This window comes from Narcine bancroftii, chromosome 2, assembly GCF_036971445.1.
Source record: "Narcine bancroftii isolate sNarBan1 chromosome 2, sNarBan1.hap1, whole genome shotgun sequence".
NCBI lineage: Eukaryota > Metazoa > Chordata > Chondrichthyes > Torpediniformes > Narcinidae > Narcine > Narcine bancroftii.
The window spans coordinates 158479306-158505019 of NC_091470.1; the positions used below are offsets into that span (position 1 = coordinate 158479306).

General features: G+C 43.6%; 2 protein-coding genes across 6 annotated transcripts in view; one reads left to right on the plus strand and one right to left on the minus strand.

Annotated features, from left to right (window-relative positions):
• The window catches only part of fam131c (family with sequence similarity 131 member C), a 44313-nt gene extending 33543 nt beyond the window's left edge, over positions 1 to 10770 (plus strand). For both annotated transcript variants that reach the window (XM_069915312.1, XM_069915314.1), the window contains 5 exons: positions 3026 to 3064; positions 4922 to 5015; positions 5736 to 5918; positions 6918 to 7028; positions 9636 to 10770. In XM_069915312.1, the coding sequence (XP_069771413.1) occupies positions 3026 to 3064; positions 4922 to 5015; positions 5736 to 5918; positions 6918 to 7028; positions 9636 to 9982 (774 nt within the window). In that variant the 3' untranslated portion in view covers positions 9983 to 10770. The remainder of the gene's footprint in view (positions 1 to 3025; positions 3065 to 4921; positions 5016 to 5735; positions 5919 to 6917; positions 7029 to 9635) is intronic.
• A 2388-nt stretch (positions 10771 to 13158) lies between these two features.
• clcnk (chloride channel K) overlaps positions 13159 to 25714 on the minus strand; it is a 73346-nt gene continuing 60790 nt past the window's right edge. For 3 of the 4 annotated variants that reach the window (XM_069918886.1, XM_069918884.1, XM_069918882.1), the window contains exons 13-19: positions 25306 to 25416; positions 23654 to 23867; positions 23053 to 23186; positions 22731 to 22828; positions 21156 to 21239; positions 16002 to 16088; positions 13159 to 13393 (exon numbers count right to left, since the gene is read on the minus strand). In XM_069918886.1, the coding sequence (XP_069774987.1) occupies positions 13340 to 13393; positions 16002 to 16088; positions 21156 to 21239; positions 22731 to 22828; positions 23053 to 23186; positions 23654 to 23867; positions 25306 to 25416 (782 nt within the window). In that variant the 3' untranslated portion in view covers positions 13159 to 13339. The remainder of the gene's footprint in view (positions 13394 to 16001; positions 16089 to 21155; positions 21240 to 22730; positions 22829 to 23052; positions 23187 to 23653; positions 23868 to 25305; positions 25417 to 25714) is intronic. The other variant, XM_069918883.1, reaches the window with a different exon arrangement.

The window sequence follows — 25714 nt, forward strand, 5'->3', positions numbered from 1 at the left end:
GCTAATGGACCATACTCAACAGTTCAAGGTTCAAACACACACCACTTGCAATATTGAGGCCTAGTTTGGAAACACTGCTTTCAAATCCAGAGTGCTAATTCCTCACAGCATTCTCTGTCCTGGGTTCCAAAAAATACATAAGTAAGGACCTTCCTGAACTTTAGAAAGGAGATTTGCTCAGACTGTTCACTGCTGCACTGGGAACGGTGATCTCACTGCAACTTGAGTTCCTGAGGCAATGTGCAGAGGCTGCCTGTGACGATAGTGTTGGATGGGCTGGGGTGAGTGATGAAGCCACTCACCACCAGGATGTTGTGTTCAGGGCTGCACACTCTCCAGCCTGGTGAATGAGGCCCATTGCTGCAGGCAGGCAACCCCTGTCCCATCTACTGATGGAGCCGAACCCTGTGGCCTTCCTCATCATTTCCTCCTGGATATGATGGAAGCTGCTCTCTTCTCCCCAGCGCAGACATTTTTTGACAAGGGTGGATGCTGGCGATCGAGGTTGTGACTGCCACAGCGTCTCAGGGGGGGTTTGGGGAGCCAAAGAGATGGGGAGACAGCAGCTACCACCACATCCAGAAGGTGATGAGGCAGACCCCCCTTCCCCTTGGATCTGGGTCTGTCAACATCTGAAGCTGTGGCTGCACCCTGCTCCCCCTTGCCAGCCTTGCGCACTGCTGTGTTGCCTGCCAACGCCAGACCTCACTGTCACTGCACATCACCTCAAGGGTCCACTGCGCACCAAACCCTACAGCAACTGGATCCGTTTGACCATTTCATGTCCACGGGAGCATTAGCAGGGGGCTAGCCCTCAACCAGCTTCCCTGTGGAAGGAAACAGTTTGTGTTGGGCTCGGGTAGAACTTTGCTGTCAGCGATCTCTATTAGAGTGAGAGAGACCCCATTTGCACTGATTCCATTCCGGCTCTTGTTCCCAGGAACGTATCCTGGGAGCCAAGCAAGGCATCAGTGTGCTCTATATCTTCCTGATGGGCTTTTGCTTCACAAGGGGTAAGGTCCCTCAAGTGGTGAGTGAAACAATACTTAAGTGCCCACTTGCACCACATGAAAATATTGCCTCTCTTTGTGTCCCAAAGACAAACAACACGCAGGTCACTTCTGGGACCAAGATATGTTTGTTCAACCCAGCTGTTGGCCCTAGTTTTATGTCCTTCCTGGTTACAAGCTGAAAATGATCTTGGTCACTCTTCTAGAGCAGAAATGAGTCTAGTCCTGCACTCAATCCACAGATAAATGTGAGAATGACTGCAGAGAAGATTTACTAGAATGTTGCCTGGATTGCAGTATCTAGAATATTGAGAAAGATTGAGTAGACTGGGTCTGTATTTATTGGAGTGTAGAAGGTTGAGAGGGGTTTTGATAGAGGTATTTAAAATTATGAGGGGGATAGATAGAGTAGATATGAATAGGCTCTTCCCCTTGAGAGTAGGAGAGATTGGAACGAGGGATCTAAGTTAAGGGTTAGGGGTCAAAACTTCAGAAGTAACGTAAGAGGAAGCTTCTTCACACAGAGAGTAGTGGCTGAGTGGAATGATCTTCCGCAAGAGGTGGTTGCAGCAGGGTCAATTTTGTCTTTTAAAAGGAGGTTGGATGAGTACATGGATGTGAGGGGGTTGGAGGGTTATGGGCAGGGAGCAAGTAGGTAGGACTAGAGGAGATCACTTAAGTCGGTACGGATTAGAAGGGCCGTTATGGCCTTTTTCCGAACTGTAATTGTTATATGGTTATATGGGCCTGAAATAACATCCATTTCCATCCCCATTTCATCTCCACTGCTACTAAACCCCTCATCAATATCTCTGTCCTGTGCAGGCTGCACATCGTGCAAGCTTCTTCAACAGCTGCTCAAGTTTTGTCCTCCATTGCTTTGATTAATCTGCATCCTATTTCATACAAGATTCCATTTCCCATTCACCCTGCCCCTTCTGGCTTCTCACTTAAATACCCCATGGCATGTTCTGTGCCCTGCCACCTGGTCTAGAGAGGTACACATTCTTGTACTCTGCATCCTTCCTTCCAGAGTGTTTGCACAGGTGGCCCTCTCCCTAATCCACTGTTAATGGCGGTGCATTCAGCTTCCATTCATTACAATGGATGTCCTGCCTGCCAGGGCTCCCATCCCTCCAACTACCTGGATTCCAAATATCGCCAGGGTTGAGAAATTCCTGCAGGTATCATAGGACCATTGAACACTATGGCAGAGAAACAGAGCCTTCAGCCCATCTAGACTGTGACAAATGATTATTCTGCCCAGTCTCACTGATCTGCAGCTGGACTATAGTCCTCCGTGCCCCTCCCATCCATGTGCCTATCACTTTGTGTGGCATAAACCTCAGTGTGTTGAGTCCCACTTCCATTGAAATAAAGATGAGTGGAAAGCAAGCATCTCCCAGGAGCTGCAAATGTAAGTCAAGCAAGGTGGTCTTCTTTATGAGAGTGCTGGCTGTCCAAAGCTTGCCCTGTGACCTTCTGTTATTGGTTCACAGAGGATTCAGTGATAGAAACTAAGACGATGATGGTCAAATGCCAATCTGAGCTTTTGGACACATCACCAGGTTCAGCAAAAGAAATTTTAAAAAATGTCACAGATTGAAAATAAGCCCTAAAAATGCTGGAAACTCTCAACAGGTCAACAGCCTCTGGCAAAAAGAGAAATAGTGTTAATGCTTCAGGTCCGAGTCCCATCGCCGATTGTGATAAAGGATCCTCGACCTAAAACATTTCTGTTTCTCTTTCCACAGACGCTGCCTGACTTGCTGATCGATCCTGACATTTTCCAGTTTCTTTATAAATAGCTTCAGCGCTAAATGTTATCCAGTGAAATACCTTGTCAACGTTCACTAACAAGGCTCCCATTAAAAATGGCTTCTTTGATATCAAGATATTTTAATGACAATGAGTCAATCTGGAGTCAAAGAATGAAAATTGGGAAAGGAAATGGGACGTTATAATTCCACTGTTGATATAATGTTTTTTTTCTCTATTGATGGATTATATTTCAGCAAGACAGGACAGATTTCTGCTGGGACCCCATCATTCAGGTCAGTGTCTCCTACATCCTGAACGTGGTTAAATGCAGGACTGCTTTTGGAAGTAAGGAACAAACTGACCAGGGCCCTTACTTGTCCAGTGTGCTAATGGAGCTTTAGTGAAGGAAGCCCCTGGTAGCTACACACCCAGGGATGGAGGTTAAAGGCTAGGTTCTTGGAGTTGGAAACAGCACCAGGGTGAATATTAAGTGAGGTAAAGCAATGGATAGTAGTGAGGTGAGCCCAAAGTCTCCATGCTCTCAGATATACGGTGGGTGAGATTGTTGCATCTGCGTGAAAAGTTTGTGGGCAAGTACTTTTCCAAAATATCTCCGTCAACGCTCTGGTGTTTTGCTGAGGGAATGTTGAATTATCGGGAGTGTAATTCTTTGTGCGATTTTCAGATTCAGATTTCAGATTTATTGTTAGAATACATCACGTACAACCCTGAGATTCATTTTCCTGTGGGCCAGGCAGAATTACCACTTATTGGTAGTGCAAAAAAAACTGTACACAATGGACACATGTAAATGAATGAAGAAATGTAAACAACCTACAAAGAGGAAAAAAAAGCAAACAGTAAAGTGCAAAATTAAGAGTCGTTAAATGAGTCCCTGATTGAGTTTGTTGTTGAGGTATCTGAAGGTGGAGGAGTAGCAGCTGTTGCTGAACCTGGTGGTAAGAGTCTTGTGGCACCGATACCTCTTTCCTGATGGCAGCAATGAGAACAGAGTGCATGCTGGGTGAATGGGATCTTTGATGATTGCTGCTGCTCTCCGACGGCAGCGTTCCCTGTAGATGTTCTCGATGGTGGGGAGGATTTTGCCTGTGATGTCCTGGGCTGTGTCCACTACCTTTTGCAGGGCTTTAAGTTTGGGGGTATTGGTGTCCCCATGTCAGACCGTGATGCAGACAGTCAGCACACTTTCCACTGCACATCTGTAGAAATTTGCCAGGGTTTCTGATGTCAGACCAAACTTGGATGAAAAGGTTCTGCAGCACAATATGATAAAGGGCGTGAGAGTGCAGGATGGTGCTCTGGCTGAGATTCGCCTGCCACCCAGCTTCAGAAAGACTGAATACCATCAACTGTGATGCCACGCATCTGCTGTGTTCAACCTGTGATGGTTGTTTATTGCAACACCGACAACACTAAAAATAATAATAAACTGTAAACCATCTTTTGATGTGCAGAGGTTGTGTAAGGTGTGAGAGAAATGCCCTTCTTTAAAGGGAAGGTGATTATTAAGGAGTTGGTGCTGGGATCACAGCCTGACAGTATCTCTTGAAGGATGAACAGCGGACATCACACTGTAAGGAAAGTTGCAAATAGGTGGAACACCTCAAAAATAAGGAAAATGGAAATCAGGCCGGAGCCCCTGAACTGATTGTTGTCCAGTCAGTCCCTGCTTGCAAAGGTGTGTGCAGGTCCTACACCAGAGCAGAACTGAGCTGGGCTCAGCTGTGATCTCCTCTTCTGACTGACAGTACAGCTGCAAGACCCATTTGCTTGACCTGAAAGCACACTCCCTCAATCCTTAGCCCAGCCTGAGAAGGGGAGGGGGGGGTAGTGGGGGGGGGGGTAGTGGGGGGAAAGAAAAGCAGCCTGGTTCTTGTTGCACCCCTTCCCATCCCTGACAGATCCAAAGCCCTTTTGCTATCATCCATCTTCAATACATGTTACAATTCATAAAGGCTGACTGCATGGGTTCGTAGAAAAGATCTGTTGACATAAAACATAGGATCCAGTTGCCCCTTGTGTATATAAAACCTCATCATAATCTGATTGAAGTGGCAGCATTATACAGTTTTGTAACTGAAATTCATTATTTTCAAAATTGTTTAATTTACCTCATCTTTGGGATTTAGAATTGCTTCGGAAATACCAATGGATTTTTTTCTGGCTCCAAGCAAACACTGACCGGCTACAATATTAATGCACTTGCAAGATCATCACTGGTTGGTAGGTTAATATTCTCTGTTAACAAGCACTCCAAGGGTGAGAAGCTGCTGAATGATTTTTTTTTGTTCTTTACCATGCTGTTTATCAGGAATGGACTCAAAGTGGAATTTCTTCATGCTGAATCATTTGGATTCTCTTCTCCATAACCCCAATCCTTTTATTTATTTATTAAATCTATTTTCTTACTTTCAGATGGGTCTTTCTGCAACCATGGAACATTACAGCATAGAAAACAGGCCCTTCAGCCCTTCTAGTCTATGCCAAACACTTAGTCCTACCGACCTGCACCCAGTCCCATCCACATGCCTGTCCAAATTTTTTTTAATTTTAAAATTGAGCCCACATTCGCTTCAGCCAGCAGCTCGTTCCACACTCCCACCACCCTCTGCGTGAAGAAATTCCACCTCATGTTCCCCTTTCACCCTTAACCCATGCCCTATGGTTTGTTTGCACTCCCAGTGATATATTGTTTCATGAGGGAAAAACAATTTAAAAAGATAACACGTTAAATTGGGAATTACTTGAACAGAATTACTTACAGTGTGGCACTAATGGCGAGACTAATTGAAGCCTGTGGACAATGATATGAATCCTTCATTTAAATCTCACTCATAACACTTGTCATTCAAAAGATAAATTATTATTGTTGATGAATGCGATGAAACGTAGAGATTTCATTTGTCGTTGTAGTGAAGAGTGACGCTGAATGTTTTATTACAGGCCTGGTCCAGACCGTAAAAGATCACATCACCAAGCCAACAGCCATGGCAAGAGGACGCGTTGCTCACATAATTGAATGGAAGGGTTGGGGTGGCCAGCGTAGAGGATGTAACACTCCTCCAGTGGATGAAGACCATTACTCCAGTCTGACTGATGAACTGAAGGAAGCACGCTTTGCAGCAGGTAAGGTGACCAGGGGATCACTGAGATGGAGCAAGGAGACCGAGTTCCAGACAACTGAAGTGTTTGATTTCCACACAGCAAAGATCAATGAGCAGCTCCTCATTGGAATTGAAACAGGAAAAGAATTTGGAAAATATTCAGATTTTCCATTAAAAAAAGGCCGTAGGCATTACTCAATCATTTATATCCAATGGGCTCAGGTGCATTTCTGGCTTCCTAATCCTGACATTGAAACAGCAGCTTGCACTGATATGAGGGGAGGAACAATAACCCAGACACATAGTCTTGCAATTCTCTAGCTGTTGAAGCTAATGGATGAAAGGTGAAATGTTTAAAGGGAATATTTGGGGGAACGTCTTCACGTAGAGAGTGCGGAATGAGCTGTCAGCTGAAGTTAATGCAGTCTCAATTTTGACATTTAAAAGTATTTGGGTGGGTATATGGATGGGAGGGGTATGGAGAGCTATGGGCAAGGTGCAGGTCAATGGGACTAGGCAGAATAGTAGTTCAGCACAGACTTGATGGGCCAAAGGTCCTGTTTCTGTACTGCAGTGTTCTATGGATCTGTGGGAATAGGGATTTCTCAGTGTGGGTGTGTGGCCTAAATCATGTGATATTCCAAGGCAGAGAATGTGGGGTCAAGCATCGTTTCAGAAAACATCAGCTGTCAGTATAGTGGAGGCTGGGGGTGGGATGGTGACGCTAAAGAGAAGCAGCAAAGTTAGTGTTTCTGATTTCTATATTTAAAGCAGAATGTCAGAGTCTCCCTTCTCCATTCCATCACCCTTGTTGTGAACTGGTGGATAGGTGGTACCTTGCCTATTACAGTCTGGCCGGTGCTTGGGTTAACTGATTTCACGTCCTGGGTGAAGGGATGCTGGTGACTGGAGGGTTTACCTTTTGTCACCTCTGCAGGCCTGGTTCTTGTTCATTACCAAGCTTTCTTCATCACATTTGCTTTTTCATTTGTCAGTAACTCCCTTCTTTTTTTGCCAACAGGCGTTGCTGAGCAGTTTGCCATCACTGAAGCAACACTGAGCGCGTGGTCCTCTCTAGACACAGAAGAGGTCCTTGGAGACAGCAGTCTAAGCAATATGGTTAACTACCTCAGTAGGTCAACATTTTACATTCCTAGCTCTGTTCATTAATTGTCGTGTGTACATGATTATAGTGTGGCCTTAAATGAAAGGCCCCCTCAGCATTTTGATCTAATCCTTTGGGAACACAGATTTCAACTGCTCTTCTCCAGAATCTGGTTATTGTTCCTTCTCTGAAGAATTCCTTCCTAATTTTAGGTGTAAAATTACCTTCACAATCTTGAACTCACCATTTTATGGCCCACTGCATCTGAAAGCATTTCTCTGGGTTAATTCAACCCCATTAATTATCTCAGACACTTGGCTAAGATCTCCTTTTGAGATGTCATCTCACATAATTGTGGTGCGTTTAATAGCTTTACTGGTGCAGGTGTAAGAGAGCCAGGCTTGCTTCTAAAGCTTTGATCACCTTTGGAGTCTGGAGTTGCCATTTACAGCATGAGTTGTGCTAACGAATGTCAAAGAACAAAACAGGAAGAGTCGTCACCCAAACCTCAGGATTACCAAAATCAACAAATCGAAACATCATTAAGAAGAAAGGTCAGTTTTTGCAAAGGGACTGGTAGGCCAAGTAAGATTTCCACTGCTGGTGACAGTAATTCTCATCATAATGAAGAGAAATCCCCAAGCACCTGTCCGACAGATCAGAAACACTCTTTGGGAGGCAGGTTTGGATGTGTCAATGGTCTGCAGAAGACTTCATAAACAGAAATACAGAGGCTACACCTCAATATGAAAACCATGGCAAAACTGGCCTGCTTTGGATTTGGCCAGTTCCTTTTCACCTCCACACTTTGTTCTTTACAGGCTTTTAAATACTTAGCAAACTGTAATCTGGCCAACCTTTGGCGAACTAATGATTTGCATCTTGCAGTGGAGCACATGGGCAAATAAAAGGGGGAAAAAAAGTGTCTTTGTCCCAAAGATTATGGAGGGCACTTCGCATACATAAAGATATAATTTAAAATAAATATTTTGGGATGACTTACTCATTTACAGGATTCAGTTGATCAATCTCATCGCCTACGGGAAGATGCCATTTTCTAGCCTGACAATCCTGATTTTGATGCTCTTCTACCTCTCACTTGATGGTTGTGGGACTGAGTAACAAGTGTGCTGGAGGGATAGGGTCCCCAATAATTCTTTAAGCCCTATTTAAACAGCGTTCCCAGTAAATATCATCAATAGAGGAAAGTCATGCTTTCTTCACATTCCCAACACTCTCCTATTTTCAAAGATACAGCATCATCAATCTGGGTTCAAATCCAGCGCTGTCTGCAAGGAGCTTGTATGTTCTCCCTGTGCCTGCATGGGTTTCCACCCACCCTTCAACAACATATGGGGTTATAGGTTAATTGGGTGTAATTGGGCAGCATGGGCTCGTGGGGCTGAAAAGGCCTGTTACTGGGCTGTATGTCCAACTTTTAAAAAATATAATTTAAATATTTTTGGAATCTCACCCTTGTGCGAAGGCATTTCCAAGTTTTAACTTATCCTTCTGGAAATCAATGTCACAAAGTAGGGAAAGAAACTTACACAGACCTCCTCAATAACTTTTAAAAACTGAATTAGTTTATGTCCATTGAATGTTCAGCAGCAAGAAATGCTCGTCGGAGGTGTCAGAGCCCAACCCAGCAAGTACATCGTCTTAAATCATTCAGAGGCTCCCTTTTGTGACTTTTGGCTTCATGTCAAATTGAGCTGGTGCTAGCCAATTATACCATCAAATTAAAGATTAAAGACTTGGCACAGACACATCCTCCTCAGAAATGCAATCCCCACCCACCACTCACACTGGTTATGCTTATCAAGGGCAGTTACAGATATCACACTGATGCCCCCAGCATGTGTCAATGCTGTCGCAAAGATACAATATCAGTGTCAGCGCTCGTCTCCCATGGTGGGGAGAGGGGAAGGAATTGTAAGAGTGTGTGTGTGTGTGTGTGTGTGTGTGTGTGTGTGTGTGTGTGTGTGTGTGTGTGTGTGTGTGTGTGTGTGTGTGTGTGTGTGTGTGTGTGTGTGTGTATTTGGGTAGCTGCAAGGAATACAGCCTCTCTACTGGACCTGCTCTTCCCTACCCTTCCTGTTGACTCCACGTACGCATCATGTTTAGTTTACAGGCAACTCAGGTCTGTTCTGACCAGGCAAAGTCATCTCTTTAGTGAGCTTTTTGCATCTATTTAAAGGGTGACTCTCCAGTCATACAGTGATACACTGTAATTGCTAGATGAGGTTAAACACACTCTGCCAGAGGAAATCAATGGGTCGAGCAGCACCAGCGGGAGGAAAAGAAAAATCAACGTTTTGAGCTCAGTCCCCTTTATTTCGATGAAGGGTTTGGGTTTGAAACGTTCACCATTCTTTTTCTCCTGCTGAGTTCCTCCAGGAGAGGCTTCCAATTCCAGCCTCAATGTGAGATGACCTATGAACCTTAGTTTGTTGGCTGCTTAACAACTTGCTTCTACTATTCAGTAAGCAACACTTGCTGTGGATGGTCCAGTATGTGATACAAAATCCTGAGGAGGGATCATTTCTGAGAGCTTCATGCAGAGGCCATCACACAATGGTTATGACTTGTAAACTTTTATTAGTTTAATATAAATTTTCTTTTTTTTAATAGACACAGAGGACATTTATTTTGAAGACCACTCTCCCAATGGGTCTCAGGGCTTTTACTCGCTGAACGTCGAAGGACCTTGCACTGTGGTGACTCCTGTCTCATCGACTGTGGACAGCCCAGCCAGTGACCCATTGCAAATAGACAGGGCTTCCCTGCAGCCTGCTAACAACACCTCGCTCACAGGAGCCTTGACTCAGGAGCCTCCGAACTGCTTGTACCTTCCCAAAGCCAGCTCCAGTGGAGTGGAGTTGCACAGGACACTGCGGCAGAGCACTGGAAGTCACCCACACCAATCGCACTCCAGCAACAACAGTTCACTCATTGAAGATGATGTATTTTATAATTAGACATAGCGTGTCAAGAATTTATGAGCAGAAGTCACACCCTTGGACGCCTTCTGCTTCCTTGCTCAAAATTAAATGGTCCTTATTTTATTTCACTTTTAAGTTTGTGTGTGTGTGTGTGTGTGTGTGTGTGTGTGTGTGTGTGTGTGTGTGTGTGTGTGTGTGTGTGTGTGTGTGTGCACGCGCCCATGCACATGCCACATTCAGTGGGATGTAGGATGATTGAGAGACAGAACACAACCCTTGGGCAGATCAGAAAGCTGTGCTGCTCTGCACTGACCCCTGCTGGAAGGAAAGAGACATTTTTTTGTCCATCGCAGTCAAATGGGACTTCTACTCCCCTCTAACTCCCACAGAAACTTGGCAGAACCAGTAGGGAGATGATCTAAATGTTGAAGGTCACAAAGTTGGAATGACCAGTTTGGCGAGATGCATGGTGAAAGAGACACGTTATTTATGTCCTGGCTTTGCTGTAATGCAGAGCGCCCCAGTTTGGTGATGAGGATTCGTTTTAACATCGACTTCTGTCAGACTCTTGACATTGTAACTTTATCTAAACTTGGCACAGTCTGTTGGTGAAGTATTGAAACAAAAGGTTATGTTGGTGTGCCTACTTTAGCTCCCTCAATGAGACACATTCACAACCCCCCCCCCCCCCAAGGTATGAGTCATTCAATAGCTCTCTGAATGATTTGTTATTCCTCCTCAGTCATGCAACCATTGTCAAAAGGACTTCACAAGGATACGTGGTCAATGTCTCACAGATACTATTGTGTCTTTGTTGTGAAATGTGCGTGGAATTTGCTGAGAAAAAAAATTAAATTGTTTAAATGTGTTATTCTGTCATTTGTATGATTTCATTTGTATTCGGTCTTTAATATTCTGTAAACAACGTGAATACTTAAAGGCAAGATGGGATTGAACCGGAGGAGACTTTTTAAAAAGCAGCTGAAATATGAAACTGCAACATCAAAGGCCGCACAGGCCGTGATCTGCTGTAGGCTCCCATGGTGTGAGGCCAAGGGTAGCACCTTCTGCTGGTGGCAGTGAAGGTGCGTGAGGCTCTGTTCCATTTGCTCTGACAACAAAGAGACATCCATTAGGCCGAGTGCAGCAAGTTTCTCAGGAACTGCCTGAAGGAGAATAACTGCTTATTTTCTTCAGATCAAATCCATTCTGTCCACAGCCTCTTGAGCCTCAATCCTTGCTGCCTCTACTATGTTTTGAACCATGAACATCAGAAGCTGCTGTTGCTCTGAATACATTTACTGCCATTATGGCATCTGCTTGCACAGTTGTATAGCACAGAAATGGGCCTTCCTGCCCACAAACCCATGCGTATCTTTCTGTCATCTATTCTACTCCTAATTTCCCTCATATGCTCCATTGCTTTCCAGGCCTATTCAATACTGTATCTGCCCGAAAAACTCTTAATCAGAGTGACTGTACCTGATTCCACCACCTCCTCGGGCAGTGAATTCTAGCTATCAATCACTCCCTGTGTAAAAAAAACAAACTTTCCCTTCAATTCCTCTTTAAATATCCTTCCTCTTACCTTAAACCTTGCTTTTGATATCCCTACCACAGGAAAAAGATTCTAACTATGCACCTTGTTTATGCCTCTCAGATTTCATACACTTCTATCAGCTCACCCCGCAGCCTCCTTTATTACAAGGCAAACAACCGCACCTTCTCCAACCCCATCACTAAAGTTCCCCATTTCCAGGCAACATCCCAATGAATCTCCTCAGTGCCCTCTCTAACACATCCGCATCCTCGCTATTGGGCGGTGATGAGAATTGCACACAATATTCAAGCATTTTCCCCAACTTAAGATGGCTCGCACTTTCTTCAGCACCTCAACACCCCAGATAAGTCTGTGGCCGCTTTCAGGAAACAAATCGACGTGAACCCTAAGGCCTTTTCATCAACAGTCCTTGTTTGTGTCCTACCAGCAAAAAAAAAAGCCTCAAAGTTACACACAGATGTTCTATCAAACCAAAATTTGATCATGGTCAGACAGGTGAGGAAAAGTTTGGGAAGTGAAAGCTGAGCCACGAATGATAGAATGATTCATCTCAGCCACAGCAAATGAGTTAAAGGAACTTCAGAAGGGTTGAAGGAGATTTGAAACAGAAGAGAGGGTGAGTCAATAGGAGGAGCTGGAACACAGGAAAGAGGATAGTAATATCGACTGACCATCACTGCAGTTCAGGCAATGGAGTGACAGTAATTGGATAGCACGGGCTCGTAGTCTAAAAGGGGTGTTATCATCCTGCATGCCTAAATTTAAAAAAAAAATGATTGTAGCTGAGATTCTTACAATCTCAGATTTAACATATCTAGATGGCACAAAGAAAGAAATTGTCCAGGATCAGATGTCAGTGATGGGTTTCTTTCCACGAGCTTGTAAGGCTCTTACCCTTACGGCGAAAGATGAATGACCTTGGATATTAAGTGACAACAGCTCAAGGGACGTTGGCTTGCTTGGACTGGAATGGGCCACAACTTGCTCTGATGTCAATCCAAACTGCCCCCTTCCCTTATATGAAGCACATTTCTTAAAAAAACAAAAAAAAATTCAGACTGAATTTTGAAATTCAACCATTTTCCAAATCAATAATTTCAGCAAACCCATCTGTTTCTAATCAGTTAATGCATGTTTAACATTTTATGTATTTGAAGTATTGTGAGCAACGTTGATCATCCAGTTGCAACAAAGATAGTATTAAAAGGTGCAGAACAGATTTGTGGTAATGCTGCTTGGATTGGGAGGCTTGAATTATAAGGTAAGGATGGATAGGTTGAGATTTTTCTCTCTGGTATGCAGGAGGCTAAAGGGAGGTGGATCTTTCTTCATACAGGGCACCGATAAGGTATGTGATCATAGCCTTTTTACAAGGCTAGGGGAACCTCAAACCAAACGGCATGGGTTTAATGTGAGAGGGGAAAGATTTAAAAGGGACCTGAGGGCATGTTCTTCACCCACAAGCAATGAGCTGCCAGAGGAAGTGGTAGAAATGGGGACAATTGTAACGTCCAGATGTACAGAGAGGAAAGGTTTAAGGGATATGGGCTAAACGCAGGCAACTGGGATGTTTGGTTGGCAAAGACAAGTTGGGCTGAAGGGCCTGTTTCCATGTGGTAGAACTTTATGATTCTAATCGTTCACAAGTCCATTTGTTGTAGAAAATGAAGTTCAGTTTATTATCCAACATTTTGGAATGTAGGCGTGCATTGTGAGGGCATGCAGCCTTTGCTGGTCATTAGACAGTGTACTATACACCAAATCTTGTGAAAAGAAACTCTGGGCGAGAAAGCAGGGAGGCTTGAAATGTACACATGGCTCTTCTGTGGCAATCAAGATTTGATTGGGATGCGCCCATTTGCCAGATCTTCAACCACTTTCCTGAGCTGATAGAAAACACAGAGATTTTAGTCATTGTAGTCCACAGCATAAACACGTCATCAGAAGAGCAGGTAGCATACTACTTGCTGATCTGAATGTGTAAGCAACATGGCAAAGGACGGTGAGTGCAGCCAGGAAATCCCTGTCATGACAACGTAGCAGAGGACTTGATCTGATCTGTTCCATCTGTATTGTCGTGATCTGAGCACATATCCGAATGTTTAATGAAGTGTCTACCTGATCCATCCATTGGTGTAGAGACACCAAAGACCTTGTAACAGGAAGATGCAGGGTGCAAATGAAGTCTTGGCTTGGGAGAACTGGGGCTTTGGGTGTTGCAGTAACACGAATTTATGTACAACGCAGTACATTTATAAAATCTTCACCATTACAAGGTCTGCCTTGTTCACCCTCTCTTCCCAGAATTAGTACAGCAATGAACAAAGCATTTCATGCCATGAAAAGTTCCGAGCTGCTTGTATTGTAGGGCATGCCACAAACAGACAAAGTGGTAAGAGTATCGGTGGAGACTGTCTGCAGCAAAGGGAAAGGACAAATTGGCCTATTTATGAGATCCCTCATGGACAGCAGAGTGGCACAGAAGGTAGAGCCACTAGCGCACAGCTGGATGAACCAAGATGAACTAGCTTGGGTAACAAGTTTGAGGGTCCCTTGTCTGCTTGGAGGGGGTTGGATTGAAATTTGCTTCTGACATCAATCCGAAACAAAACAAAATGGTTTCCGACTGAACATTGAAATTAAATTATTACAGTCTTCCCAAGCCTATTACAGGTTCCATTCTGACTACAAGTGCTGCCTGTGTGGAGTTTGCATGTTCTCCCTGTGATTGGTGTGGGTTTCTCCCACATGATCCAGTTTCCTCCCACATTCCAAAGTCTCCCTGGTTGGTAGGTTAGTTGGCCTCTGTAAATTGCCCTTAATATATGAGGAGAATTGTTGGGAATGTGTGGTGAATAAAGTGGGGTTAATGTAAAGCAGTCCCTGGTGGTCAATGCGGTCTGGGTGGGAGGAGGACTCTCACCCACTGCTGCTGGATGGGTGTGGTGACTTTGGTTGGTTTCATTCTCCGGTGAGACCACACAGAGTATTGTGTTCATTTCTGGTCTCCTCATTATTGGATGTGTGTGATAGTACAGATTCTATCACCAATGTGTATATGTACATATGTACAGATTGTAGTGTAGGATGACTGTAATTGGCTGAGAGTGTAGCCACACCTACTGGCAGGTCTTAAAGGATTGCTCCTAGCCAGACCGGGTCATTTTGGACTGGTCGACCTACTTGTGATATGTTCCACTCTTTTAGTTAATAAAAGCCTTGGTTTGGATCAACAAGTCTTTGGTTCTTTTGACGCACATTACAATGTGGAAGCCATGGAAAGGGTGCAGTGGAGATTTACCAGGATCTTGCTTCAATTGGAAAAAAAGTCTTATGAGGCAAGGTTAGCAGAGGTGGGACTTATCTTTGGAATGAAGAAGGACTTTGGGTGTTGCAGTAACACGAATTTATATACAACACAGTACATTTATAAAATCTTCACCATTCCAAGGTCTGCCTTGTTCACCCTCTCTTCCCAGAATTAGTACAGCAATGACCAAAGCATTTCATGCCATGAAAAGTTCCGAGCTGCTTGTATCATAGGGCACTTAATAAAGGTCTACAAGATTATGAGAAACAGAGATAAGGTGGACAGCCAGCACTTTTTCCCCCAGGGCAAGAGTAGCAAACACCAGATGACATCTCTACAAAGTGAAGGGAGGAAAGTTTAGGGTAGACTTAAGGGGCAATTATTATTATTTTTTAAACACAGAATTGTGGGTGTCTGGAATGCATTGGCAGGGACAGGCACAATGGGCCATAGAAAAATAAAGGGTTATGAGACAGGAAGGGTTTAGTACTTGTTTTGGTCGGAATATTTAGGTCTGCACAACATCGAGGGCCAAAGGTTCTGTACTGTGTGGCAGTGTTCTAAATTTTTGGTACCTCCCTTCAGGTCCTCTCCTTTTGGGAGTGATGACACAGGGAGGTGGTGGATCAGGGGCTAAACTCATTTAATCTTCAAATGGATCAAACGTGTCCTAAACAAAATCAAACTGCAAAGCCAATAGACATACAGCAGACTGAACAGGTAGTGGGCTCACTCATGATCAACACAATGGTGTAGTGTAGAGTCTCCCAGCTCCAGTGGTCTAGGTTCAACCCTGACCCTGTATTCTAAAGCCATGTTCTGGGTGCTTTATCAAGTCCACATCAATTCCTGTGTCCAAGCAAAGATAAAATTGGTGCAAAGTTTCTCGAAAGCAGTTAGCACAACTCTTTTACAGCGCCAGCGATCGGGACTGGACGGGGGTTCAAATTCCACGCTGTCTGTAAGGAGTTTGTACGTTCCCCCCACGTTTGCATGGGTTTTCTCTGGGGGCTCCGGATTCCTCCCACCGTTGAAAAACTTACAGGGGGTGTAGGTTAATGAGGTGTAAATTGAGTGTCATGGACCCGTGGGCCAAAATGTTCTGTTACCGTGCTGTATGTCTAAAAAGATACACGATCATATTTATTTTAAAATTCAGATTATCTTTTCTGGACATGTCTTACCTCATTTCTGGTTACAAAACCAACAACCCTGCCGGCAGTTGTGACAAATGTGTGTTGAAGATCAAGGAATTCGAAAAGTTTATGAGCCTGAAAATAGATTGGATGTTTTAACAGTTCTCAGTACAATTTCCATATCATTCCAATTTATTATTCCTGCAGGTGGCACCTGGCTGTTATAGATAGCTGATTGCAAAGCAGTCAACCCATGAATAAAGCCCTATACAAATTGTGTGATGAATCTTAAAACATTGTCATCTTAGCTACAGTGAAGACTGGCATAATTTGCAGTAATGTAATACATTGCAACAATATTCAAAAATGTCTTCCCCCTCACCCCAGGGAGAAACTTGCACTCCCACCTTCCTCATGCCACAGAATCACTTTTTTTATACTTCTGCAAAATGTTTAAATTGTACCTGTGGAGTGCTTTATTTGGATATTATTGAGTTATTTTTCATTCTGCATTCCTTGGTGTCAGGGATTGAACAAGAATTCTAACTGGTACAGATGGATCATTGCCGATCTGCTAGAGGCTGGCTGAAGGGGTACCAAGTATCGGAACCAGGATGCGGAGGGAGGGCTCCTGATGGGCCTTGGGGGCTGAAGGCTTACTGACCATGTCAGAGTTTTGGATCTGGAGCTTGGGTTACCGATGGTCTAAACCAATGGTTCTCAACCTTTTTCTTTTCACTCACCTACCACCTTAAGCAATCCCTTACAAATCACAAAGCACCTATGGCATAGGGATCACTTAAAGTGCTATGTGAGTGGAAAGTAAAAGGTTGAGAACCATTGGTCTAAACTGAGGCAGAGGCTACGGGGGAACTGGAGGCGAATTCACAGGCACTCACTGACTCTGAAAGAACTCTCTTTTGCTTCTCTTTCTCTGACTGTAAGGAGTGCCGGGCACTTTCTGCCAATGGTGAATCTTTGTCTACCTTACTCAGGCTAAATCCAATTTGTGCAATATTACATCTGTTTTATTACATGACAATAAAAAAAAAGAATCTAAAGAAAGAATTTTAATCCATAATAATACCGCAAAGGGCCACTTTTTACAGCCTGATACTTATTTGCCTTCACCTCTGTCCCAATCCAGGGATGCGTTTGGATCGCACGGTCTATGCAGAAGAAGAGAGTGCGAAGCCTGGGAATAAGAGAGTAGTTTGCAAATTCTGGACGCTAGATAGATTGAGGCTGAGGACCTTGGAAGTAGGAGCAGGAAAATCTCAGAATCTGCAATCTCCTCTCTGGCTCTAAGTAGGGCATGACATGTTAACAAGCAGCACTGTCTTGGTAATGTTATCAACAACTAACACTTTAGAGTGCCTTAAAACACTTTGCAGAATGAACTACTTGCAAAATGGTAAGTGTGAAACATTGGAAATGTGAAACTCTGAAAATAAATCCAGAAAATGGTGGAAAATGCTAATCTTATCTGTGGAGGGAGGAACAGAGTTAATGATTCAGGTCAGACAGTTACAAATTTAAAAAGGATATCTTCATAAAATTGCAACCTCAGCAGTATAACATTTTTATCCATTACCATGTAGGTTCATTAATGAGATGGTGGGCCTTCTAAATGATTATTCTTCTGAACGATACTTATTCATTTTACACTACAAATTAACTATAAGGCCATTGATATCAACTTGAGTGAGAATTCCCCAAGCAACTGCAAGATTGAATTGCAAAATCAAAGTAGTGGCTTGTTCTGAGTGACAGTGACTAATTGCAGGACATTGAGACTAATTGAAAGCTTTGTTTTCAGTAGGACCAAAGCAGAGGTGTGCTGACAAGATTGCAGAGATGGGCCTTTTGCAAATTGGGGTCATAAGGAGTATGTAATTCCACAATCCATGCCTTTGGTAGGCAAAAAATGGGCTTTGAGATTCCTTGTAGCATCTTCATAACTTCACCAGTTGAAGTCATCTAAATCAATTTAGGAAGGACACAATGAGGAAGTGAGCAGGAGGGAGATACATCAGCTCATTAAATGGTGTAACAACAACAACCTTGCGCTCAACGTCAGCAAAACCAAGGAGATGATTTTGGACCAGGAGGAAGTCAGGAGAACACGACACAATACTCATCAAGGGCTCAGTAGTGGAGAGGGTCAAGAACTTCAAATTCCTGGGTGTCAACATCTCTGAGGATCTGTCCTGGAGCCTCCATTTTGATGCAATCACAAAGAAGGCTCACCAGCGGCTATACTTTGTGAGGTGTCTGAGGAGAAAACTCTCATAAACATCTACAGGTGTACCATGGAGAGCATTCTGGCTGGTTGCATCACTGCCTGGCATGGAGGCGCCCACTCTCAGGACTAGAATAAATTACAGAGGGTTGTTAATTTGGCCTGTGGCATCACAGGCACCAGACTTCCCTCCATTGAGGACATCTACATCAGGCGGTGTCTTAAAAAAACCAGCCTCTCTCCTGAAAGACTCCCACCACTCAGGCCATGCCCTCTTCGCTTTGCTACCATTGGGAAAAAGGCGTAGGAGCCTAAAGATGAGCACTCAGCGGCACATCAGATTCCTGAATAATCAATGAACCAAAGACACTGCCTTACTTTTCACGCACTATTATTTTAATTTTTTTTATAGTAATGTCATAAGATGGTTATAATATGAACTATGTACTATTGATGCTGCCACAAAGCACCCAATTTCATGACTTGTTCATGACAATAAATTTTGATTCTGATTCTGATCTGAGATTTCCCTGATTGGTGCCTCTGGATAGACCTACTCTAAGCCCAGAACAGGAGTCAAAAACCTGACACCAGTGGGAATATTGTGACTATAATTGTTAAAAGTAGATTTTTTAAAAATATCGATGCTTTCTTTCTCCACCTTCTTATTCTCCCGCACCTCACACCGTCTGAATGTTGAACTTATGTCAGAGGTGTTTCAAAATAGCTGTGATACTCAAATCAGCTCAAGTTGAATTGAGAAGCTCTAGGGTTGAGCTCACTCTGCAGCATTAGTTCAAGGTCACTGATGTGCTGCTCCACTGTGGAGAACACCACGTTCAGCCCATTTTCCCCAGGCACAAAGGCTGGGGTTTAAATATCGGGTGGAGTCCCGTGCTCCCAGTTTTAATTGTCAGATAGGCAGGTGCGAGATCTCACATCCTTATCCTTTTTATTTCTGCCTGCTATTGATCATTTTGTGTTTTGAAAGAGTGCCAAGAAACTGCATTACCCCCACAGCAATTGTGTTGTTGAAAACATTGTCGTCGATGAGAATCAAAAAGATCCGTTCAGAGAATATGATTCACTAATTCACTGGTGTCTTTTTAATAACAGCATTAAGCCTATCCAGGCTAATGTACAATAAAGTACATTGGCCGACAAATCTCAGCCCATCTTTTCTTTCCACTGAAATGATGAAAGGAAATACTTTTGTTCCTCTCTCTGCATGTAGTATCGGTCCTGCGTTGAGTGATTCCTGGTAGCTTTGCCAAATTGAAAAAGGTTACACCCCCGGCTTGAATCATCCCATCTTGGTGTGACACTGATAATCCTGCTGAAGAAGACTCAACTGACATGAAATATGACACGTGTGATAGCTGATGCTCTCCTCAGCATGTAGTAATGCACACGGTTAGGTTACAGTTGAGGAACATTGCATTTAACCCATTTTATATCTGATCTGGAACTGATAGAGGCTTCCTGACAATGGAATGCATTTCCAACATATATATCCAGAATCACAGTGCGGCTTTCGCGCAAAAAGAGGAACTACTGACATGGTCTTTGCCCTCAGACAGCTCCAAGAAAAGTGCAGAGAACAAAACAAAGGACTCTACATCACTTTTGTTGACCTCACCAAAGCCTTCGACACCGTGAGCAGGAAAGGGCTTTGGCAAATACTAGAGCGTCTCGGATGCCCCCCAAAGTTCCTCAACATGGTTATCCAACTGCACGAGAACCAACAAGGTCGGGTCAGATACAGCAATGAGCTCTCTGAACCCTTCTCCATTAACAATGGCGTGAAGCAAGGCTGCTTTCTCGGACCAACCCTCTTTTCAATCTTCTTCAGCATGATGCTGAACCAAGCCATGAAAGACCTCAACAATGAAGACGCTGTTTACATCCGGTACCGCACGGATGGCAGTCTCTCCAATCTGAGGCGCCTGCAAGCTCACACCAAGACACAAGAGCAACTTGTCCGTGAACTACTCTTTGCAGACGATGTCGCTTTAGTTGCCCATTCAGAGCCAGCTCTTCAGCGCTTGATGTCCTGTTTTGCGGAAACTGCCAAAATGTTTGGCCTGGAAGTCAGCCTGAAGAAAACGGAGGTCCTCCATCAGCCAGCTCCCCACCATGACTACCAGCCCCCCCACATCTCCATCGGGCACACAAAACTCAAAACGGTCAACCAGTTTACCTATCTCGGCTGCACCATTTCATCGGATGCAAGGATCAACAACGAGATAGACAACAAACTCGCAAAGGCAAATAGCGCCTTTGGAAGACTACACAAAAGAGTCTGGAAAAACAACCAACTTGGGAAGTTCTTACAACCTCAAAACTCCTGGATTGAAATAGCTTAAACAAACTACATTTTGCAAGGCACCAGTGAATCTTTGCCCCTTGTGTGCCAAGTAACAGGCTCAACTCTCCCCAACCTCGCTACCCCCTCCATTTTGAGCATGCTCAACCACACATGGATCGAAATGGCTTCCCCTCCCAATTTTACTCAGCTTGCAGCAATCTTGTCTCCAGAGTTACTTTCAGATTAAAAAAAAATCCAATCCTGGATGAGTACATCATCTAGAAAGGCAAGAGGACAAGCTATATTTTGTCTTCCAGTTCATCTGCCTGGAGATGAGTAAAAAAATACCTTTGGCACCCTTGAAGAAGAGAGAAAGATTATCTGAGCTAGGTTTTTTCATTGCCACCATGACCCAAACATAAATCATTCATTGCTTGCCTAATTATTCCTCGTGTTGTATTGTGCATCCCACTTAATTATAGCCCCATGCACACATGAAAGATATGTTGGGATACATACTCAGGTATCACTTCCATCTCTTTTTCTCTAATTAACAAAGTCTAACTCAGAAATATGAATGTAATTATAGGCTGAACATATCCTGATTCTGAGTTTGATATCTATTTCCTTCGTCATCTTACGACTTATTTACCTGATGCAGTGATGTGCTTGGAGACAACTGGAAAGTTATCGGATCAAAATGCCACATTCCACTCAGGTTGACTTCCACTTCTTCCTGCAAAGAAACTGCAGATTTCAAGCTGACCCTTTGCAGCAAAAATAATGACAGAAATTTCTCCATTTCTCTCAGGTCTCTGAAAACCGCTTAAAATTGATGCAGGATGGCATGGTTGGTGTAGTAACCCAGCTGGGTTTGAATCCGGTGCGATCTGTAAGGAGTTTGTACGTTCTCCCATGACTTAAGTGGGATTTATCCAGGTGCTTCGGTTTCCTCCCACCCTCCAAAAGTTGGTAGGTTCATTCAATGGCACCAGTTTCATAAACTGGAAAGGCTTCCGACCGTGCTGTATCATTAAAAAAGGTTTGACCTTTGATCATCTCACTCAAGCCTGTTCCAAGAATGACTGATTTCCACCTCTGCCTGACTTCATACTGTTTGCTTCTGAACCTTTCATACAGGTCTTTGACTATTGCCTCTGCAATCCCAGCTGCCTCATTCCTTGCCCCGTAAACTGGAGGAATCTCAAAATTCATCTGCTGGCGTCCTAACTCAGACTAAACCTTATGAGCTCTTGTCCACGCCCTCCCAAGACTACATCTATTTCTGGTTAAGCAATGTCCCAGTTTTAAACTTTTTCCCCTTTCTTTCCAAATGCATGGCCTAACACCTTACTAAATCTCTTCAAGTTCGACAACCCCCTGAGCTGCATCAAATCCAGCCTCCTCCTCACCCCTCGTTCATTTGCACATCATTGAAAGTCTGCCCTTCGCCTATCAAGCTCTTAAGCTTTTGGGATTCTCCCTCCTTTCCCAGAAGTTTATATTTTTCTTTTATGATTTCAGTCTATGGACCCCTCCTTAAATGTGGCCCCCCAGTTGAGCCTCTATTGAGACCAGTTGCTCTAGGCATTGTACAAGAGCTTTATCAAGAAAAATATGGTATCCTTCAAGTTGAGAGCAACTCGGAACTTACCAGGGGTGTAGGTTAATTGGGTGTAAATTGGGCGGCACAGACTCGTGGACCAAAATGGCCTGTTACTAAGCTGTAGGTCTACATGTAATTTTTTTTAAATTAAAATTTTTAAAAATTAAACAAAATGGCAGTGGCACAATAGGGACATTTAAAAGATTCTTCAATAGGTATATGGATGCAAGAAAAATAGAGGTTTATGGGCAGTGTGGTTGGGAAGGATTAAATTGATGTGGGGTCAGTTTATATAGGTCAACATGGTGGGCTGAAGGGCCTGTACCATGCTGTGATGCTCTAGTTTCTACTATGTTCTACAGTTGTCAGGCTAGGGAACGTGCAGGGTAAAATGCATCCCTTGTGGTGCTTACAAAATGTGCTCCCCCCGCCCCAGAATTTTTGGTTGACATGCCAATACAGTCACATCACTTCCTTAGAACGTGCAATTGCGGGTCAAAAAGATATAATAAAGACCTGCCCCTAATCATGAAATAAGGACCTTGCTTATTCATTATCAATCAATGAGACATTAAAGGAGACCATTCAGCCCATCATCTCTGTGCCCAGTAATTTGCTTACCAGAGGCAATTTTTCTTTGTGGCTTTTCTGTTCTCCTTGAGTCTTAATAAAATTGGCAAGTTCGCTCCTCTGAACAGATCCCACGAGCACCTTGGATTCTGGTAACAAAACCAAACCTCTGCTTAGACTTCAGGACTAACTTTCTTTTAAGGCAAACAAATTCAAAAGAAGCTGCAAAGCTCGAGATCTTTTTATACTTGAAATGTAAAGTAAAAGGAAGGAAAGCATAAAAAATGCAAAAACATGTTCACTCCAGTTGCCTGAATAAGTTGGAAATCAGAAGTCAGGGAAGAAAGGTTTCCACCATTTTAAACTTAATTACCTGCATTCTCAACAACAGGATACACGGAATTGGAACTGGATGATATCACTTGCAGGATTTCTGCATAGCTGTAACCTTGGTCCAAACACTTGAGGCTGGTGTTCATGAACTGTTCCACCGTCACACTGTAAGAGCTGAAGAATGGATTACAGTAGTTCCATTGAAGTCTCATGACAGATGGCAGATGAAGCTATCAAATAATTGGTTGTGTGGTTGTCCAATGAGGGTGCATGAAGCAAGCAACAGCATAGAAAGGTTTGTCCATTTAGACCAATGAGAAAGAGGCATAGAGTTTGGAAGTATATGAGAGGATAACATTAACCCCAAATGACAGGTGTTCCCGGACAGGGTGTTACAATGGGTGGAGACAGAAACCAAACTCCACCCCACCTCCAACCCACCCTCTTTCAGCTTTATGAAGGAAAGAAGATGCAGGCAACTAGTTTACAACTGCAGAGTGTGTGGGGTTCAAAGGACCCAGCCAAACATGCCTGTACTCCACACAAATGAACTTTGGTTTTTCACGCAACTATTATAGTCCACCACCATGCCCATCCAACCTCCCAAGCCAGCAACCAACAATCACAGGAATGATACATACCCAATATGACAGCTCCGTATTTTGGGTAAATATGGCAGCTTTTTGACAATGATGGTCCCATCGTAGAAAGAAGGTTGAAATTTCTGTGCAATTGCATTTGCCACCAGTACAGCCAGTAAAACAGGTAAGAAATGGGCAATCTGCCCTGTGAGCTCGAACACCAATAATGCTGTGGACAAGGTGTGCGTCACAGCTCCAGAGAATGCCGCTGCTCCTTCCAAGACAAAAAAGAATGAATTTATACTCTTTATGAGTTTATGGGAGAGATTAGCTACATGTAACAATCTAATTCTAAGGCAGAGGTTGGGGATGTCATCCGGAAATCCACACTAAATATGGGATTGTATATATTAAGAAGGAATAAACATAGAACATAGAATTCTACAGCACAGTACGGGCCCTTCAGCCCACAGTGTTGTGCCAACTTCATAACCCATTCTAACAACTGCCTCAAATTTCCCTAAAGCAAACCCTCCATTTTTCTCTGTTCCATGCACCTATTTAATAGTCTATTAATATATCCCAGTTTTTCTGCCTCCACCATCATTGCTGGCAGCTCATTCCATGCACCCACCATTCTCTGAAGGAAAAACGTACCCCCGACATCCCCCCCCCACCCTGTAATTACTTCCAAGCACCTTAAAACTATGCCCCTTCATGTCAGCCATTTCAGCCCTGGGAAAAATAGGGCCATCTGGCCATCCAGATAATCAAGACCTTATCAACTTATGTACTTCTATGAGGTCACCCCTCATTCCCTCCTCTCCAAGGAGAAAAGACCAACCACTCAATCTATCCTCAAAGCATGCTCTCTAACCCAGGCAACATCCTTCCTTCTACATCTCCTCTGCACCTTCTCAATAGCATCCACATCTACCCTGTAATGAGGTTACTAGAACAGAACCAATATTCCAAGTGGGCTATAACATTATCTCACGGCTCTTGAACTCAAGCCCATGGTTAATGAAGGCTTAATACACCTTACACCTTCTTAACAACACTATCAACCTGTTTAGCAGCTTTGAGTGTTCTGTGGACATGGCCCCCACTTTGTCCACACTGCTCAGACTCTTCCCATTAACCTTGTATTCTGCCTTCAAATTTGACCTACCAAAATGAATCACCTCGCACTTTACTGGGTTAAACTCCATCTGTCACTTCTTAGCCCAGCTCTGCATCCTGTTAATGTCCTTGTTTAACTGCTGGGAACCCTCCAAATTATCCACAACACCATCAACCTTCATGCCATCCATAAACTTACTCTCCCACCCTTCCACTTCCCCATCCAGTCATTTATAAAAATCACAAAGAGGAGAGATCCCAGAACACCACTGGTCACCAACCTCCATGCAGCACATCAGCCTCTGCCTCCTGTGGCAAGCCAATTCTGTATCCAAACCCGAAAAAGATAAATGTGATGGTACAGTGTATGAGTCGTCCAAGAGCATCTAAACTCAACTGCACCAGCCCTTGCTCCTAGAAGTGTAGGGAATCTCCTGACTGGGATATTCTATTTAGAAGTTCCACCTACAAATCAGGAGGTGACATAGATGTAAGCAACCTGCAATCTTGCAGGGCAGATCAGGAGTTCTGTTAAGTTATTCAACCACATGGTGACAGATGTGCAAAATGCAGTGCCAACACATACTTACCTGCAAGGGCATATCCCCCAGGGATTATCGGGTTAAAAATTCCTCCTGATTTGATGCCATTGGGAAATATAAAAGCCACAATTTCTCCCACTGCACGACCTATAACAGCACCTACATGTTCCAAAGGACAGAGGGAAGTATATAAACTTTATAAATGATTATTTTCCTTAGGAAAATAAAATATTGATTAAATCTGCCTGAGTCAAGGATAACATGCACCAGATTGACACCAAGGTCCTCTATGTTTGAAATAAAACACTCCCACACTCAATTCATCTTATAATTAACACATAAATTGTCTTCCTAGTGTCTTGATGCACGTGTCATTTAATGTTCAGAGAACTGTGCACAACAACACCCTTAAATACCAACATTTCTCACTTTCTCACCTTTCAACAATATTCCACTT